The sequence below is a fragment of the Thrips palmi genome, unplaced genomic scaffold (assembly GCF_012932325.1).
Source record: "Thrips palmi isolate BJ-2018 unplaced genomic scaffold, TpBJ-2018v1 HiC_scaffold_16, whole genome shotgun sequence".
In the NCBI taxonomy this organism is placed as follows: Eukaryota; Metazoa; Arthropoda; class Insecta; order Thysanoptera; family Thripidae; genus Thrips; species Thrips palmi.
Genome location: NW_023144625.1, coordinates 10,276,217 through 10,292,701, shown reverse-complemented (window position 1 = coordinate 10,292,701; position 16,485 = coordinate 10,276,217). Strand labels below are relative to the sequence as shown.

The 16,485-nt window shown below is 51.4% G+C and overlaps 3 protein-coding genes across 3 annotated transcripts; 2 read left to right on the top strand and 1 right to left on the bottom strand.

Moving 5' to 3' along the window:
• The first annotated feature begins 71 nt into the window (after positions 1 to 71).
• LOC117643182 (ribonuclease kappa) lies at positions 72 to 1,878 on the top strand. Its single transcript, XM_034381909.1, has 3 exons — positions 72 to 259; positions 680 to 802; positions 885 to 1,878. The coding sequence occupies exons 1-3, from the start codon at positions 188 to 190 to the stop codon at positions 984 to 986; spliced, it is 297 nt and encodes a 98-aa protein (XP_034237800.1). The 5' UTR covers positions 72 to 187; the 3' UTR covers positions 987 to 1,878.
• A 44-nt stretch (positions 1,879 to 1,922) lies between these two features.
• Positions 1,923 to 5,462, bottom strand: LOC117643176 (farnesyl pyrophosphate synthase). Its single transcript, XM_034381904.1, has 8 exons — positions 5,033 to 5,462; positions 4,536 to 4,701; positions 4,269 to 4,409; positions 3,995 to 4,198; positions 3,753 to 3,908; positions 3,534 to 3,678; positions 3,367 to 3,434; positions 1,923 to 3,288 (listed from the first exon to the last, which is right to left on the bottom strand). The coding sequence occupies exons 1-8, from the start codon at positions 5,257 to 5,259 to the stop codon at positions 3,088 to 3,090; spliced, it is 1,308 nt and encodes a 435-aa protein (XP_034237795.1). The 5' UTR covers positions 5,260 to 5,462; the 3' UTR covers positions 1,923 to 3,087.
• Positions 5,463 to 5,568: 106 nt separating this feature from the next.
• LOC117643177 lies at positions 5,569 to 7,995 on the top strand. Its single transcript, XM_034381905.1, has 4 exons — positions 5,569 to 6,028; positions 6,328 to 6,415; positions 6,489 to 6,719; positions 6,824 to 7,995. Exons 1-4 carry the CDS (start codon positions 5,811 to 5,813, stop codon positions 6,938 to 6,940), a joined length of 654 nt encoding a protein of 217 aa, XP_034237796.1. The 5' UTR covers positions 5,569 to 5,810; the 3' UTR covers positions 6,941 to 7,995.
• The last annotated feature ends 8,490 nt before the right edge of the window (positions 7,996 to 16,485 follow it).

Below are 16,485 nucleotides of genomic sequence, written 5' to 3'. Positions count from 1 at the left end.
ACTCCCTGCTTCCGTGGCGATACTCCTCGTCTACCGGGGAAGTAGCGGGGGATGGGGGAATCACACGAACGCACCCACACCCATCACATGACGAACAAGTGAAGGTAGGCTAGGAACGATCACAAGGTTCTGTGCAGGAACCCCTTTTGCCCCAGTTTAGTGGCTGTTTTAGATCAATTTCGGCAAAATGTTGAAAATCTGTGGACCTAAACTGTCCCTCTGTGGGCTCATCATCAGCGCCTGGGGTATTGTGCAGCTGGTGAGTGTTGACATAGTGGATAAGTGGGGCTGTCACATAGCTGTACAGCATTTTCTATTTGCGGTTCCTTTTCTCTTATTTGTCATCTCCGAAGTCTAGTTTTTTTAGATTAACGTATAATTTTAGTCTACTTGGTCCATGACGCACTATATTCTCAAATTGCATCTGTTATCTGTGTTATCTCACAAAGCACATTGAGGTTAACCTGCTGTCACTGGATTTGGTCTATATTTTGGCTGTTCTCTTCAGTGGATAACTGGTTGCTTAGTGAACTCACAAAATTTTCCTTGGAAACTATCTTGCTTATTATGTTATGATTAAGACTTATGGACTTTCTAAAGTTGCAACATTCTTGAGACCATGTGAGCGGACTGTGGCTGGCAGCAGTCAATTTATTTTGAATTGTCTGTCCTGTTTCAGGTGCTGATGGGAGCATTTTACTATGTGCAAAGTGTAGGATTAGCAGAAGATTTGGAAGTCATGGAAACCAATTACAAAGATGCGGATGAGTTTTATGCAGATGCTGACAAGGCATACACTCAGGTATACACCACCTTTCAAGTCCAGCATCGTTTTATGCATTCATGGCAGTTTAATTGACAACTCTCTTTGTTAATGTTTTCAGACTGCGTACAACTGCTGGATCGCTGCATGTTTGTACATTTTCACCCTTCTGATATCTGGTCAACAGTTCTACCAAAACAGCCGCAACTCATTGGATGCATAGATAATGTGCTGAGTGAAGTATTTTTCATTGTATTACAATTTTCAGTCATAAGGCGTTGTTCAGTGTCCGAAGTCAAAATTTTTACTAGATTAGCATTTTATGTTTGATGAAAAATTGAACTTCTAAATTTTTTCCATTTTTAAACTGTATGAAGCATTTAAAGAAAGGGATACGATCAAATGAAGTTTGTCATTAGTCTGTGCTGACTTGTGTATTTAATGCCCCTGTGATCCATTTTTATTAGGCCTTTTTATTTTTGAGGTTCCTTTATTGTGTACATAATTTTTGATTGTTCCTCCCATTTGTCGTTGGATTTTAGAAACAACAACTTGAGGGAACCAGGCTGGAAGTACTTTGAGCACATGAATTAGAGCTTAGTATGATGAGAGACCATAAATTATGGTCACAAAGGTCCTTTTTCTTCTGTTTTTCTTGTTTCAAAATTTTTTTTGGCCATTGCTGATTGCTACCTATTATTCATGAGATAAAAAAGTATTATCACCAAGAATAGGTTTACTGCAGTAATTAGAAGTTAAAACAATTGTGACTTTTTCATATGTTACCAGAGGTGAGCTATTGCCATTTTTTGTGTATTGGATGTGCTTAACATTCCATCTTGTGAGACGATTTTATGTAGGTTTTTCTTTCTATTTTCTGTTCTATTGGTTGTAGTTTGATCTTGTCTGCATTAATTCAAGCTGTGTGTTTCTTTAGCACCGCATTGTGGAACCATATCAAGTGACACATCTTGCATTGAAAGATAATTACAGAATGTTATGTTTAACTTTCTAGAGGATATCTTGTATCAAGAATCCATTTTCTTCTGGAAACCAATTAATGTTATCTCTGCCTGTATGTGAAATAATAATAAATAGGAAGAGCTTGTTTCAAATTTGACTGGTGTTTCATATTGCTTATGTGAACAGAGACCATCCATGACTTGATAGTACTTTTATTTTAAAATGACAACAATAACAGCCAACAAGATTCGTTAATAAAAGAACATTCCCACTCATTGATGCATTACAGCTGATGGACAAGCCCACTGCAAAACCACTTTTCTTTTCATGGATCACTGTCAGACATACATCTACAAGGGTGAATCTATCTTAAAATGTAACTGTGATAATAAAATTGGAATCAATAATACTTCATTGTGATGACCTCAGCACAAAGAGCTCAACTACTACAGCTAACAAGAAAAGGGTGGGTGCAATTCAATTGAAGAAAATTAACGGCCCCTTCATGGTCCCAGCTGTGTAGGTAACAGCAAAACTAAAACTAGTTCATGTCTAGCAACTCACGCACATGTAAACATTAACTACTGCTTACAAAGTAAGTAACTTACAGACTGATGTACATAAGATAAAAACATAATATCAAAAGGTACAAAAACAGACATGCACAAAGATTAAGTATTTGAATAATATAGTCAATAAGGACAAGGAAGACAAGTTCATCTGTTGAGCTTAAACAAGCAATTAGACATTGTATACAAGAACACTCCAAAACCACCAGTCTTTGGAGCTAAACACATTTTCTTGACAATTAAAAGCAGAACTGCAAACAACTGACTAGATTCAATGAAAAACCTAGCATTGTGAGAAAAAAAAAGGTGAACAAACACACCGGTAAGAGAGGCAAAATATTTCTTCCCACTACCAAAATATTTGAATACACTAGTGGCATTCTCTAGCAGTAAGAAGGGGAAACAAACATGATAAAGTTAGTACAAAATACAACATTTAAAAAAATATTTTTAAAATATTTTTAAAATATTTACAAATAATATTGTCTCTAAAAATGACTCGATTTAAACCAGTACTAATCAGGTAACAACAAAACTAGATTTGAAAACGTTGACATGCCAGGATTATTATTTATCAGAGCCTTTACAAAGACTATGCAAAGTATCCTTCAAACAACAGTCCTTTCAGGGGAATGTCTTTTAAATGATTTTAGTTACAAATGGTTTGTCAAACAGTCAGTTATCACATCATACTGAGCAAAACAAGGACAATAATTTACAGACCAATCAGATAAGATAGAAAGAGCGTTCTATATAAACATTAAAATTAAAAGATGTGGAATTATACATCTTCTAATTTTGACGTTTATAGATTTTGTCAAGGAATTTGAAAAATAGTTCAACAGGCAACCCCCTGGAGACCTGTTGAATTTGAGTCTTTATGAGATTGTAGCTGTCCTCCTCATATTTGCAGTATGTTGCATGAACATTTAATTCTTCATAGAGGTCCTTGATTCGAGCCACATTTTCACTTTTGGAAGAACCATAGCACTCCTATAAAAAAGAGAACCAAACATTAACAAAAATTAAGATTTAATAAAGAATAACTCAATTTGGAAAAACAAAACTTACCTCCATAATTTTTCTTTGAGCAGGATCAGCTCTCTGTAATGCTAAAACAGCAAGCCAGGAGCATTTGCCTGAGAACAAAACATGTCCAAAGAGCTCTCATAAAAATATATTCAAACCAAAGCATTGAAGTTCAACTAAAACTAAAGAATTGTGGAACTAAACATTACCATCTTGAATATCAGTACCAATTTTCCCAGTAACTGATGGGTCACCATAACAATCCAGGAAGTCATCCTGAACTTGAAAGAAATGGCCCATTTCAAACAAGATATTTCTTGCCTGCCTATGAACTTCGACATCCTTTATACCAGCCTACAAGAGAACAAAATTGCTTTAAAAAAACATTTTAAGATAGATTTTGCAACTATTAAGATGACTTTTATTACCATATACATTCCAATAGCCACAGGCAGATAGAATGAATAGTATGCTGTCTTGTACTTGACAATTGCAGTATAACGGTCCATAGTAAAAGATTCAAGATCTGCCTTGCCAGAGGTTTGTAGGTCAAGACATTGGCCCATGCTGGTTTTAAAAATAACCTTGAAAAATGAAACAAAAGAGAAAAATGAATAGCAAGAAAAGGAAAAATTAACATAGGAATCCACAGGAATCACTGAGTACGTACATCATGGAAAAGCTCAATGAGATCAAGATAATAAGGCATTTCTCTGAAGTGCCTTCTGAGCAACTGAAAAACTCCACTCTCAAGGAGGATTCCATCATTAATTGCGGCTAGACCAAGATTATTATGCTTGTACCAGCAGGGACGACCACGCCGAGTCTCCGAATTATCCATTATGTCATCACTGACTAGGAAGAAGGCTTGCAACTGAAAATTAAGGAGACATTATAATTTTGAACTCTTATCAATAAATTCACCAGTGATGAAATGTACCCACCATTTCAACACACCATCCAAGAATCATTGCTAATCGCAAATTTTCAGGAGTCAAATCACTTTTATTTGCCAGCATGCGGTAAGAATATACCACTGCCATGGCACGATTTCGTTTACCGCCAACAACATTGTACTGTAGTACCTGAGAATCAAAAGTAGATGTGGTAAATGCATTACTGAAACTGAAAGTTGTACCACTCCATGGGAAAATTAAATGCACATTAACTGGGATCATATTAACATAAATTTGACATTAATTGGAACCAACCTTTGAGTACCATTTTGTTACTTCAGGAATGTCGAGATGTCTCCCTGCATCAGTCAAATCTCGAACAAGATCTGGAAAAATTGCTAAAAATTCACGGCTTTCATCTTTACTGGCGACTGGTTGGATGGCTGCCGGAGGTATGGACGCAGTCATTGGAGAGAGACGCCTGGAACGTTATAATAATAAAATAAGTGATTAGCGACTTGGCGCCAAACTAGCAGAAACGAACCCTACAGTTCCAAGAGAGAAACTGTCTCGGCGTCAACCACAGACACAGTATATAAGGCTCACAAAACAGATGCTAATGCAAACAGCAGTCATCTTCAAATTCTATAAATACGTAAAGGTGCTAAAAGGGGTGAGGGTATGCATTTTGCATTATGCATTTTGCATTTTTCAGTTAGATTCTGTCAAGATAATTGAAAGCCAGTGGGCCTGCTGTGAACACACCGGACACACTGCATGGGCTAGCTGTCCAGGCGTTCCTGGGTGCGTACCTGGACACACTCTGGTGCAGACTGCTGCAGGATGTGTGAAGGTGCGCCGGCGAGCCGCCCCTCAGTCTGGACGCCAACGAGTACGAGGCGCAGGACGAGTAGGAGTCGGCGACCAGGCGGCCCCACCTCAGCGACGACGACGTCGACATTGATGCCTCTCCAGCGGCCGCAGCCAGGACCTGAGTCTGCGTCGCCAGGACGGCGCGTCGGCTCACCAAACTCAGCATCTCGGGGGAGAGGGACGCCGACGAAGAGACTAGCGACGCACTAGGGCAGGGCGCGGCAGAGTATGTCCGTGTCCGTGTGTTCGTTTCGCACGACCAAAACAACGCGACACCGACGCGGCACGTATTTACACCACGATTCACTTTCCCTCCCCCCTTTCCCCTTTCCGCCGCTCTACTCTCTCTCTCACCCTCACCTGCCTCTCCCTGTCCCTGCTCGACAACAACAACAACAAAACAAAACACCACGACCCCTCGCGCTAGAAGAAGCCAGCCTCGTTTTATGCAAACAACTGAAATTATATCTTTCTTTGAAAAATGTATGCCTTTAAAATGAAATTTTAATTTGAATTTTACTTTCTTTCAATAATCTGCGCCATTATCATAGTCGAATGGGCAGTGTCAGTGAACGTTACTAGTAATGATTTAGTTTTGACAGTTGGTAGTAAAAGCCAACTATTCGTAAAGGGAAGGTACTTCCAAAGGTACTTCTGCTGCTGAAGAACTGTCAAAGTGATTTCTGAATTTTGAGTGTCGGTCGGCTTTTTTTGACAATGGCAACTAAATTGGAAGCTATCTGGAAAGAGTGTACCGAAGATTACCCTAGTGCCGTCACGGAATCTTGGTGGACCAATATAGTTGGAAAATACAGCGAGGAATCACGAAAATTCCACAATTTGCAACACTTGGAGGATAAGATGACTCACTTTGAATTTGTCAGGAATGTCCTAAAAAATCCAAAGGCTATGGCTTTAGCCATTATCTTCAACTAGTAAGTGTTTTCAACCACACTGAGACACACTATCCACGCCATCTTAGCCCAGTACTGAAGTAAGGGTTGCTTCGGATGGGCTCTAGCAGACGACGTTCTAACCTTGCCTTTGTTCTTGAAGTTAAATAATATACATTGAATTCTTTAATTTCGATATAATAATTCAATTTAATATCATCAGAATTTATCAGATAGAACAGCTTACTCGGTGTATCATCCCAACTTCCCTGAATTTTGCTCCAGAGGGCTTAATTGCTTTTGAAAATTAATTGACCACACTGTTTTTTCCTCTTTTCAAGTTATGAATATGATCCCAAATCTGTTGATTGTGAGGCTAGAAACATAGCCATGTTTGACAAGTTTGCTGAAGATGCAGAAATTCCCAATGTAAGTATCACCCTTAATTTTCATATAAAGAGTGTAAGTTCTACTTTTTTCAATGTCCCGTACTTTTTTACAGGAATCAACTCTGCATCAGGAGGTAGTCTCTCTTCTTCAAGCTAATGCTACCCATAGCACAGATGAACACAAAACTGGCGGCATGTTTGGATCAGATGACCATCATTATTTTCTTGACATAGACATGACTCCTCTGGGAGGAGAACCAGAAGACTATGCTCTCTACTCATCTAAAATTCAACAAGAATATGGTCCCATGCCTGCAAATCAGTATCGCACTTTTCGCCTCCGTGTGAGTCCATGAATCATTGTGGAGTAGCTTTGTCGTTGTCCTCTGTCCTTCGTCCTAAGCTAGGCTCATATTTCTGACCCCACCTCTTTGTCTGTATTTTCTAGGTTCTGGAGACATTTCTTCAGATACCAAACATATTTGCCACCAAAGAATTCCGAGAAAAGTTTGAGGGCCAAGCAAGGTTGAACATTGCAAGAGAGGTAGACAGCTTAAAGGCATAAAATTTAATTTATTTTTGTTTTACAGGTCACAAATTAAGAAATTTAGCTTTGCAGTGTGTACTGCTAGCCTTGCCAAGTATTCTCTTACTCATAAAAGTGATAAAGTGTACGTGGTTCTGTGAGGCTCTCTAAAAATATGTATGACCGAAAGGTTACTTAGCAGGTTGTGTAGTGGATCAGACTTATTTCTGCTTTAGCTGTGTTAGTATTGTCTGTGTCAATTATTTCCTGCATCTATTGCTCAGCGCTTATAAAGATAACTTGAACCAAGTACAGATATTTTTTTGTCTAAACGAGTTGCTGCGTCAGAAACACTCTAATTTTTTCCATTCGCTCATTGTCTCTGGCTATATAAAACAAATTATGATTGAGACCAAATACTTTTATTTTTTAGCATCTTCACAAAACAACTGCAAACTGTGCATCTTTTGAGTTTATTCTTTCAATATTTTTGTCCCTGTAAGTTCAAGATAGTGTGTGTGTACTGTAACTCATTTGTTTGTGATAATTATTTTTTATTTCTTACCTACTAGTTTATGTATGAAGTATTTCGATTTGTGTTTTGAAATCAGCCCCCAATGATGGCTGGCTCAAGTCATATCCTTTGCTAGTCATGTACGTGATATGAGATTATGTTCCTCTGCTATTTATTACGTTCTTGCCTTTCTTTTGCTCTTTTTATATTTCCGTCCATGTAAGTCTGCAAGGATAACCATTATATTGTATTTATCATTTAATCTATATTTTTAAGTATTTGTGTTGTGATTTGTGTTGTGTTTTTGTATTAGTTCCTGTAAAACCTGCATAATTTTCTGTTAACAACTACTTATATTTTTTTAAAGATGGCTATCATTCCAGTTTCATTGGCAGTGATACTAGTATATTTTATTGACTTGAGTCAGACATCTTTAGCCAACTCTCATGTTTTTATGTTATGTTTTTATTTCTTTTATTGTAGTATTTAAGAGTGTACACTTGCTTTTGTCTGCTGTGCAACTGTATGTGTATGTGTGTATTTGTCCGTGTCGTAAAACCAATACATGAGGTGTCAATGGAAAAAAAAGCCTGTATGTAAAATTTATTGCTCCTTTCCATCTCACAGGGTAGTAGGATGGCAGATGGCACTGAGTAAGAGTAAGATTTCTCTGTCTAGGACTTCGGTGTGCACGAGTGTGGACGTGTTTTTAGATGCAAGCCAACCTTGCTTTTGGGTTCCACTTCCAGGCGCCGGGGCGGCCTAGGCGTTCACGCTCTGGATGGCGGGGCGGGGCACCCGGGGCACGGTGTAGAGCACAGCGTAAAGCCGAGCGCCTCACACCCTACACTGCCAGAGAGTCAATTCCGTCGCTCTGTCTCTCTCGCTCCCATGGGGGATGCCCCACAAGTGAGAGCGAGACAGAGCGACCAAAATGACTCGGAGCTGTCGGCGCTCGAAGAGTGATAGATGGGACACACTCTTGGGTGGTGTAAGAAGACAGACCCGGCGGCTAAGCGGGGACCAATACTGGTTTCGCTTTGGCGATGCGCGCGTGTGCTTGTGAGAGTGTTCGTGTGCGTATGTGTGAACCAGTGTGAACGGAAAAAGGGAGAGGGGGACCTCCCGGTGATTCGCGGACGATGTAACGGTCCAGGATCGTTCCTTTGAACGCTCCGGAACAAGCGACACGGAGGAAGAGGGGGGAGGGGGGCTGAGAGCACGCACACAGTGTACGCACACACTTTTAAAGCCCTCCTGGCGGCAAACCCCCACCTGAAGTTATAAAAGTGCCACAAGGCAGTGAAAATCTCCTGGCTAACACGGCCGAGCGGCGATGGCCAAAACTCTATACCCAGATTTCCCCCCTCCCCCCCCCCCTGTACGCACACAGTGTACGGACCTTGGCGGCTGCTAATGGGGTGACTCGAGGAGGTAGGCTATTGGAGTGTCGGTGGATTACAGAGAAATCCGTCCGCTCGGTAATCTAGGGCAGCGACTTGCGTGGCTGTGCGTTGTCGCACAGCCTGTCTGCGGACTGATTCCGAGAGTCGTTTTCGTCGCCGTCTCTCTCCCGCTCTCTTGAGTCGTGCCGTAGGGGTGCGAGAGAGACAGCAACGAAAGCGTTTAGTCTAGTGTACCCACTTGCTCCTCGCGCGGTCGCACCATTTTGTGCCACTTTGTAATGAGCCCGGGTCGAGTGCGATGCATCTGGGCGCTTGGCTTGCTCGGCCGCCCCTGCCCCTGCCTCCGCCATACCGCCGCCCAGCCGCGCAGTGCAGTAACACAACCACAACAATGCCTGGCTCTGGCTCGGTTGAATAAGACTCTCTCTCTCTCTCCAATTAATCCATTAATGAATTAAACGGTTGATTAAATGTCACGATGGCGAAATCACCACGCCCACGCCACTCGCGGAGCCGCTCGCCGGAGATGCCGAGGCACGGCACCCGGTCTCGGTGCGGCGTCGGCGAGGAGGTGCACGTGCACGGCGCCGGTCTCGGTGGTGTTGGCGAGGAGGTGCACGGCGCCAGTCTTGATGGCGTTGGCGAGGAGGTGCACGGCGCCGGTCTCGGTGGCGTTGGCGAGGAGGTGCACGGCCACGGCGCCGATGTCTGGCGGACCGGGCGTGCTGGCGGCGACCCCGCGCAGAACTCTCGCTGAAACACTGCTTCGAAAGTCGAGCTCACGGACTGTGCGCGAGGCGCGCGCGAGAGCGTATTCGTATTCGTGTGAGAAATTTAAATTTGGCCCGCGATTCCGAGGCGGTCCGCTCGGCCCGCGCCGGCCAGCCACTCCAGAGCGCCAGCGCCGGCCCGCTGTGGCTGCGGCTGTCGAGGGCAGGATGGTCTTCCCCGCCACGCCCCGCCACGCCCCCACCGCGGACCAGAGTGTCCCGGCGTGGCGGCGGCCGCGCTGGAGTCCTCCGGCCGCGCGGGGCTCCGGGCTCCGGTTCAGTTCAGCGGCCGCCTCCGTCAGACACTGGAGTCCTGGAGCCGGACTCCGTCGCCCGCGTCGCCCCGTCCTCCGTTTCGCGAGCGTCGCGCCGGCAGTGCGGACTATGCAGTGGACGGTGCACCGGTGAAGACGACCGGCAGGACCACGACGGCCGGGGCCGAGGCGAGGGCCGAGGCGAGGGCCGAGTCCGGGACGCAAATGGGCTCCCCGTCCCGCGAGTGTGCCCCCGGTGCCGTCCCCGGATAAGTGCACGCGGCATCGCCGGAGCACGGCAGGACCGCGGCAGCACTGCGGCAGCACGCAGTTGCCGCCGAGCAGCTCAAGGAGTGAGTGTAACAGGGCAGGGCAGCCCTCGGGGCAGACGGCCGTTCTCCTTCTCACTTTGCGATTCCGATTCGCCGAGCCGCGGCGGCGCGTTGCCCTCGGCGTTGCCCTCGGCGTTGCCGCGTTCTCGCTCTGGTTGGCACGACGCCATCCTCCCAAAGCACGCCGCAAGGACGCGATCCCTTCAGGCCCCAGGCCTCCAGGCGCCTTCCATCCTCCGGGCCTTGCATCCTGATAACGCTACGTTTTCCCTCCCGCCGAGCACGGCACAGACGGCACGGCGTCTGGATCCTGGCGCCTCGGGCCTGGCACCTAGAGCCGGGAGCCTAAAGCCTGGAGTCTGGACCATGCAGTGTGGAGCCTGCAGTCCTGGAGTCGGCAGTCCTGGAGTCTGCAGTCCTGGAGTCTGCAGTCCTGGAGTCTGCAGTCCTGGAGTCTGCAGTCCTGGAGTCTGCAGTCTGGAGCCTCCAGACAGGAGTCTGTAGTCTAGAGTCGGAGTCTCCAGCGTCTGAAGTCTGGAGTCGGAGTCTGGAGTCTGCAGTTTGCAGTCTGGAGCCTGCAGTCTGCAGTTTGCTATCTGGAGTCTGCTGTTTGCAGTCTGGAGTCTCCAGTCTGGAGGCACCCGCCGCAGCATTTGCATTTCAAGTCGCGGTCGGGTAGTTACTCTTGAACGTCGAGAAGGGCTAATGGCGAAACCGCACCCCGGACGCATAAGCCGCCATGGCTGTCTTGGCCGCCTGCACGTCGGCGGCGTCCAAGTCGCCGAATAAATGCCCGGGCCGCGATGTCGCCGGGCGGGGTGGGGCGTGGCGGGGCGGCGAAGCGCACTTGTCGCAGGCCGATCGGGTTAGAAAGTAAGACCTGCGGCAGAAGCCCCCCCCCCCCCCGCTCCTGGGGCGTGCGACACTTTTGGGTCCATGTCGAGATGTTGAAGACGCTGCCGGGCAGGCGGGAAGGCAAGGCAGGGCGGGGCGCTGCCCGGGCCGCTGGCTTGGCGATTACAGCGAAGGAAAGCGGCCGGCGCTCCGAATGAGAGTCATCACATCACCGCGCCCCGCCCCGCCCCGCCCCGCCCCGCCCCGCCCGCGGGCACACTGCAGATGATTGCACTTTTCCCATCTTTTTGCAGACATGACGCGGGCGCGGAGGGCCGGCCACTGCTGAGGCTGAGGGCCCATGGCCACGCCCGGCCCTGCACCGCCCCACAGGCCCCCTCGGCCTGGGCCCGCGCCGCCCGCGCCATGGACCGTGCTGCTGGCGCTGGCGGCCTTCGCGGCGGCCTCCTCGACGGTCTCCTCGACGCCGGCGGGGGCGGCACCCCGCTTGGTGAGTACCTCATCTGCAGATGACCCCAGACCGCGCCGATCAAGAACCCCGCCATTAAAAAGACATTGCGGCGCATTGCGAGCACCTCGCCGGCTGCGCCGTGTCGTGCGGGGAGGGGGGAGGGGCCGGCTCGCGTGGCTCAGGCGGCACCCGGCCCGACGCGAAGCAAGGCCCGTGCGTGCCCGGGGCGTCGGGGCGTGCCGGAGACGAGACGAGACGAGGCGGCAGCGCCGCGCGAAATTCAACAAATGGCGACAAGCGTCCTCCGTGTCGCACGACCGCGACGCACGCCGCGGCTGCTGGCCACGCAAGGAGGTTTGGCAGCAGACTGATTCCGAGAGCCGTTTTCGTCGCTCCGTCTCTCTCGCACTCATGGGGTGTCCCCTTGGGCGCAGGAGAAACAGAGCGACGAAAACGGCTCTAGGAATCAGTCTGCAGCCGGCCGCGGCACCCGCGCCACTTGCCCGCTGGACTACCTCGCAGGCGCTCAGCCCCCGAAGCAGACGCATGCCACTGCAGTGGACTGGACGGCATCCGCCCTCCAGCAATTTAAAACCCCCAATAAAAACACTTCATAAATTAAACTGTTTGCCTGCTGTCCGTCCGTCCGTCCGTCCGCCCGTCCGTCTGCCTTACGCAGGTACCCCCGGTACCCCCGGCCCGGTCCTGTACCCTCATTGCCCGTGACGCGAGCGGAAATAGCGTAATCCGACGGTGAAATGGGAGAGGTGCCGGTGTGCCCCGCACAGCACAGTGCCGGCGGTGCTGCGGTGCTGCTGGGCCAGGAGGCCGATTCCGAGAGTCGCTCTCGTCGCTCTGCCTCTCTCGCACCGGCACGGGACGCCGGCCACGAGCGCGAGAGAGGCAGAGCGGCGAAAACGACTCTCGGCATCAGTCTGCAGCGGCCGGCGTGCGATGCCCTTGGCGAGGCGGCATGCACGCTGATATGCAACCGGCCACGCTCACGCCACGGCGCGCCACGGCGTGACACATGTGTCACGCAGCCACGCTCGCATGCCCGCCCGCGCCCGGGTCAACGAGTTCACAGTGTGCTGAAAATAAGCAGGTGTGAAGCTGGTCGGTGGCGGGGAGAATACGTGTCCCCGCCTCGCAGCCTCGCTCGCTGATTCCGAGAGCGGCCGTTTTCGTCGTCGCTGTGTCTCTCTCGCACTCATAGGCGTGGGTGCGAGAGAGGCAGAGAGGTGGCGGCGTCCAACGGGAGGCAACGGCCGCGGGCGAGGCAGAAAAACGGAGCGCAGCCCGTTTGCATGGATGTGCAGGCCGCGCCGCACAGTGGGCCAGAAGACCAGTGGAGGCGGCCAAAGCCCTAGACGCGTTTTGAGCTCCAGAGTCGCTTAATGGGACTCGAACCGAACGTGTGACCCCACCAATGGATTGCTCTCTGGACAAGGAATCCATTGGTAGGGTCACACGTCCGGTTCGAGTCCTGTTTAGCGACTCTGGAGCTCAAAACGCGTCTGGAGTTTTGGCCGCCTCCACCGGTCTTCTGGCCCACTGTGCGCCGGCAAGCCGAGGGCATGGCCGCCAACACACGCCGCCTCGCCGCTTTGGGGGTGTTCCGACTTGGAGCACCGGCCGCACTAAAAGCCCCCCTCTCCCTTTCCGCACGCCGCTTTCTCCAACAATGTCGTAAAGGAGTCCAGCCTTCAGGCTCTTGAGCGCAGTGAACCGCGGACAGGTAATCATCGGCAGGCATAACGCGACTAAAGACTGAAGGCGACAACCTTCATGTTCCGTTTCCGCTTTCTCTGAGTCCCCTTCGCGTCTTCACCCTCCGCGGACCCGCAGTGCAGACGGATTCCGAGAGCCCCTTTCGTCGCTCTGTCTCTCTCGCACTCACGGGGCCTCCGGTACCGGAGCGAGAGAGACGAGCGACGACCCCGTCTGCAGGCTACACGTGCCCCACACGTGCCTCTCCCTCCGTCGTCGCGCACGCCTCCGCCTCCGCCGGTTCGCGTGTGTCTTTCTTTCGCCTTTGTTTTTGTTTCCGCTTTTTATTTCGCCAGCCGCAACGCGCTTTTCAGTTTTCACTCGGCGATCTGTGTCACTTTTTTGCCCGTTTGCCGTTTGCCCCGCTGAATGCGTGGAGGTTGCCGACACTGCGAGTCCACTGCGAGTCCACTTCCGCCGCGACCCGTCCGGCCATCCGGCCGTCCACAGTGTCCACAGCCACGCCGTGATACCGCCAGGCCGCGTCTCCGCCAAACGCATCCCATGCACTCCGCGTGCCCGCCAAGGACGCACAGTGGGCCAGAAGACTGGTGGAGGCGGCCAAAACTCCAGACGCGCTTTGAGCTCCAAAGTCGCTGAACAGGACTCTAACTGTACGTGTGCCCCCGTCCTCGTTCGGAGAGCAATCCATCGATGGGGTTACACGTTCGGTTCGAGTCTGGAGTGTCAACTTGCGCCGAACCTCCGTGTGGCTTTCTTGGCGCCGAAAGAGCGAGGGGCAAAAGGCCCGGCCCAATCCCTTGATGCCCGAAGATAGAGGGCCACTCTGCAGCTGGTGTTATTGGTGTTGTTGCTGCTGTTGATGGTGCTGCGGCGGGGCAGTGGAGCAGCAGGTCGCGCTCATACACTCGGTACACTCGGCCACCAAAACGCTCGCGGCTTTACAATTATTATGACCCGAGCGACCTGGATCTGTCACCCCTGCCGCCCGGCGCGTGTGTGTAGGTGCGTACGCGCGCGTCCGTGTGCCCACGGGTGTGCGTGCGTTTGCCTGTGTACGTGCGTATTCATGAGTACCTAGCCAACTTGACAGCCCTTCAGAGCGCAACACTGTGCGTACCTATACGTGTGGAAGGGAGCGATAAACCAAGGCGCGCCTCAGGCCGCCCGGACTGGCAGGCCCGCCCCGCCCGACCTACCGCACGCGGCAACTGGCCGGGGAATGCCCAGGGAATGCTGTTACAGTGCCGGCCTTTGTTTTCGTCGGCACTTCGTGGTGTAACGGCGACGGCCGGCCGAAAACGCTCCGCGCCGCCATAGGATGGAAGCGCGCGATATTCGCGGTTCGCGTTGCTCCGCGGTCGGCGGCGGCCTTTTGTTGTAATTGTGCCGCCGCCGCCGGGATTCGAACCCCATCCTGTCGTTAATTGGTTCACAATCAGTGCAGAAACAAAAGGGAGGGGGGGGGGAGGCGTCCTCGCGACAAGTATAGCAGTAGCCGGCATGGCGTGGGTGCTGGCATTCACTCGCTGCCCGCGGCGGGGAGGTGTGCGGGTGGAAGGGGGGGGGGGGTATCGGGCTCCGAATCGGACCGTGCCACTTCGTGTGCGGCGACCGCGAGCGCCTGTTCCACCGTTCCAGCGTTCCGCACACGTTTGCTGCCCGCTGGTTTCCATGTGTGCTTGGCCGGCATGGCTTGGCTGACTTCACCCGCCCCGCGCCCCTGTAGGTGTGCATTATGGACGGCCGTAATGACGGCTCGTTTATGGCGCCTCCCACCGCTTGTTTGCAGTGGCGGAGTGGCAAGGAGTGGCGCTGGCGCCCTCCGCAGACTGATTCCGAGAGCCGCTCTCGTCGCTCTGTCTCTCTCGCACCCATGAGGTGGTCGCCCCGCCCGCCCGTCAGCCGTCTGATTCCGAACACCGCTTCGTCGCTCTGTCTCTCTCGCACCCCTACGGAGCGCCCCATGAGTGCGAGAGAGACAGAGCGACGAAAGCAGTGCTCGGAATCAGACGGCAGTGCGAGAGAGACAGTGCGGCGAGAACGGCGCTCGCGGGATCAGTCAGCTGGTGGATTCAAAGCTGTGCAAACGCAGCCATGGCGCACGCGAGCCGGCCGAGCGATTCAGAAGAGTCGTTTTCGTCGCTCTGTCTCTCTCGCACCTGTACGGGACGCCTCATGAGTGTGAGGGAGACAGAGCGACGACAACGACTCTCGGAAGCAGTCTACCACCGATCGCAGTGTCCTGCCCGTCCCGCGCGCGAGGTCCCGCCATGGCCCGCCACCGCCAGCGGCCAGCGACTCCTGGAAAACGGGAAAGGTGTGGGCGGGGTCGAACCCGCGCCCGCGCCGCCCGCGCCGCCCGCGCCGCCCGCGGTCCTGGCCCGCTGGTCTTGACCTCCGAGACGATGCGTGCAAGAGAGATGCGGAGAAAGATTGCGGGGGCGGTCCTTGGTTTGGGCACACTCCACCTCACTTGTCCAAGGCCAGCAGGCCGGCAGGCAGGCAGCCAGCCAGCCCAAGCAGTCCAGGCGCAGCGCGCAGCCAGCCACGCCGTCGCGATCCTGGAGGGCGGCCGTTCGGCGTGGCGGGGCAGACGTCTTTCCGGTGCTCCGCCGCGCCACGCCACGCCACGCCGTGCTCGTCCCATACAGCGCCGCGTACAGCGGCACACGCACACAGAGTATCCTGCACTGATAACATCTGGAAGGTGCAGCTAGCACAATGCTCCCCATGTTAATAACTTTTTTGTGTGCTCGTGTGTAGGTGTGTGTCTTTGTGTATGCGCTCTGTGTGTGTGTGTGTGTGTGTGTGTGTGTGTGTGTGTGTGTGTGTGCGCGCGCGTGCAAGGTACAATCATTTCGCAACCGACGTAGGACGCGGCACTCTCACCCGAGAGGCCCGAGAGGTACCCGAGGAGCGTGAACCGTGCATGGCACGTGCCATGTCGCCCCTCTTCCATAAGTCTCCTCCTTGTGGGGTCAGAGCGGAGTGAAAACAGACAACAAGGTCAAGAAAGTAACCCCTACTTCCGAACCGTCAGCCCACGTAGGACCGCCTAGCTAGAGCGGATCTAGAGATGAGTTCAGGGGGCGATGTCGCAAAAGTTGTCTACTACGAGGGGCGAAGTGTGACTCTTTGCCCACCTTATAGTAGGAGGCCTTCGCAGGGACAACATCCCCCTCTGTGGATCCGCGACGGCCGTCTAGAGCCGCACCTCGTAGTCTGAGTAGCTGAACGGCAGCCACTCGCTTTTGTCGACCCGTCTCTC

Excerpts from the sequence above, each read along its gene's own strand:
- LOC117643177 (XM_034381905.1), top strand. The coding sequence starts at position 5,811 with ATGGCAACTAAATTGGAAGCTATCTGGAAAGAGTGTACCGAAGATTAC. Across the intron at positions 6,416-6,488 it reads AAGATGCAGAAATTCCCAAT|GAATCAACTCTGCATCAGGA; the intron begins GTAAGTATCACC and ends ACTTTTTTACAG. Across the intron at positions 6,720-6,823 it reads ATCGCACTTTTCGCCTCCGT|GTTCTGGAGACATTTCTTCA; the intron begins GTGAGTCCATGA and ends TGTATTTTCTAG.
- LOC117643176 (XM_034381904.1), bottom strand. The coding sequence starts at position 5,259 with ATGCTGAGTTTGGTGAGCCGACGCGCCGTCCTGGCGACGCAGACTCAG. Across the intron at positions 3,909-3,994 it reads TCATTGAGCTTTTCCATGAT|GTTATTTTTAAAACCAGCAT; the intron begins GTACGTACTCAG and ends TCATTTTTCAAG. Across the intron at positions 3,289-3,366 it reads CTCAAAGAAAAATTATGGAG|GAGTGCTATGGTTCTTCCAA; the intron begins GTAAGTTTTGTT and ends TCTTTTTTATAG.
- LOC117643182 (XM_034381909.1), top strand. The coding sequence starts at position 188 with ATGTTGAAAATCTGTGGACCTAAACTGTCCCTCTGTGGGCTCATCATC. Across the intron at positions 260-679 it reads CCTGGGGTATTGTGCAGCTG|GTGCTGATGGGAGCATTTTA; the intron begins GTGAGTGTTGAC and ends GTCCTGTTTCAG. Across the intron at positions 803-884 it reads CTGACAAGGCATACACTCAG|ACTGCGTACAACTGCTGGAT; the intron begins GTATACACCACC and ends TAATGTTTTCAG.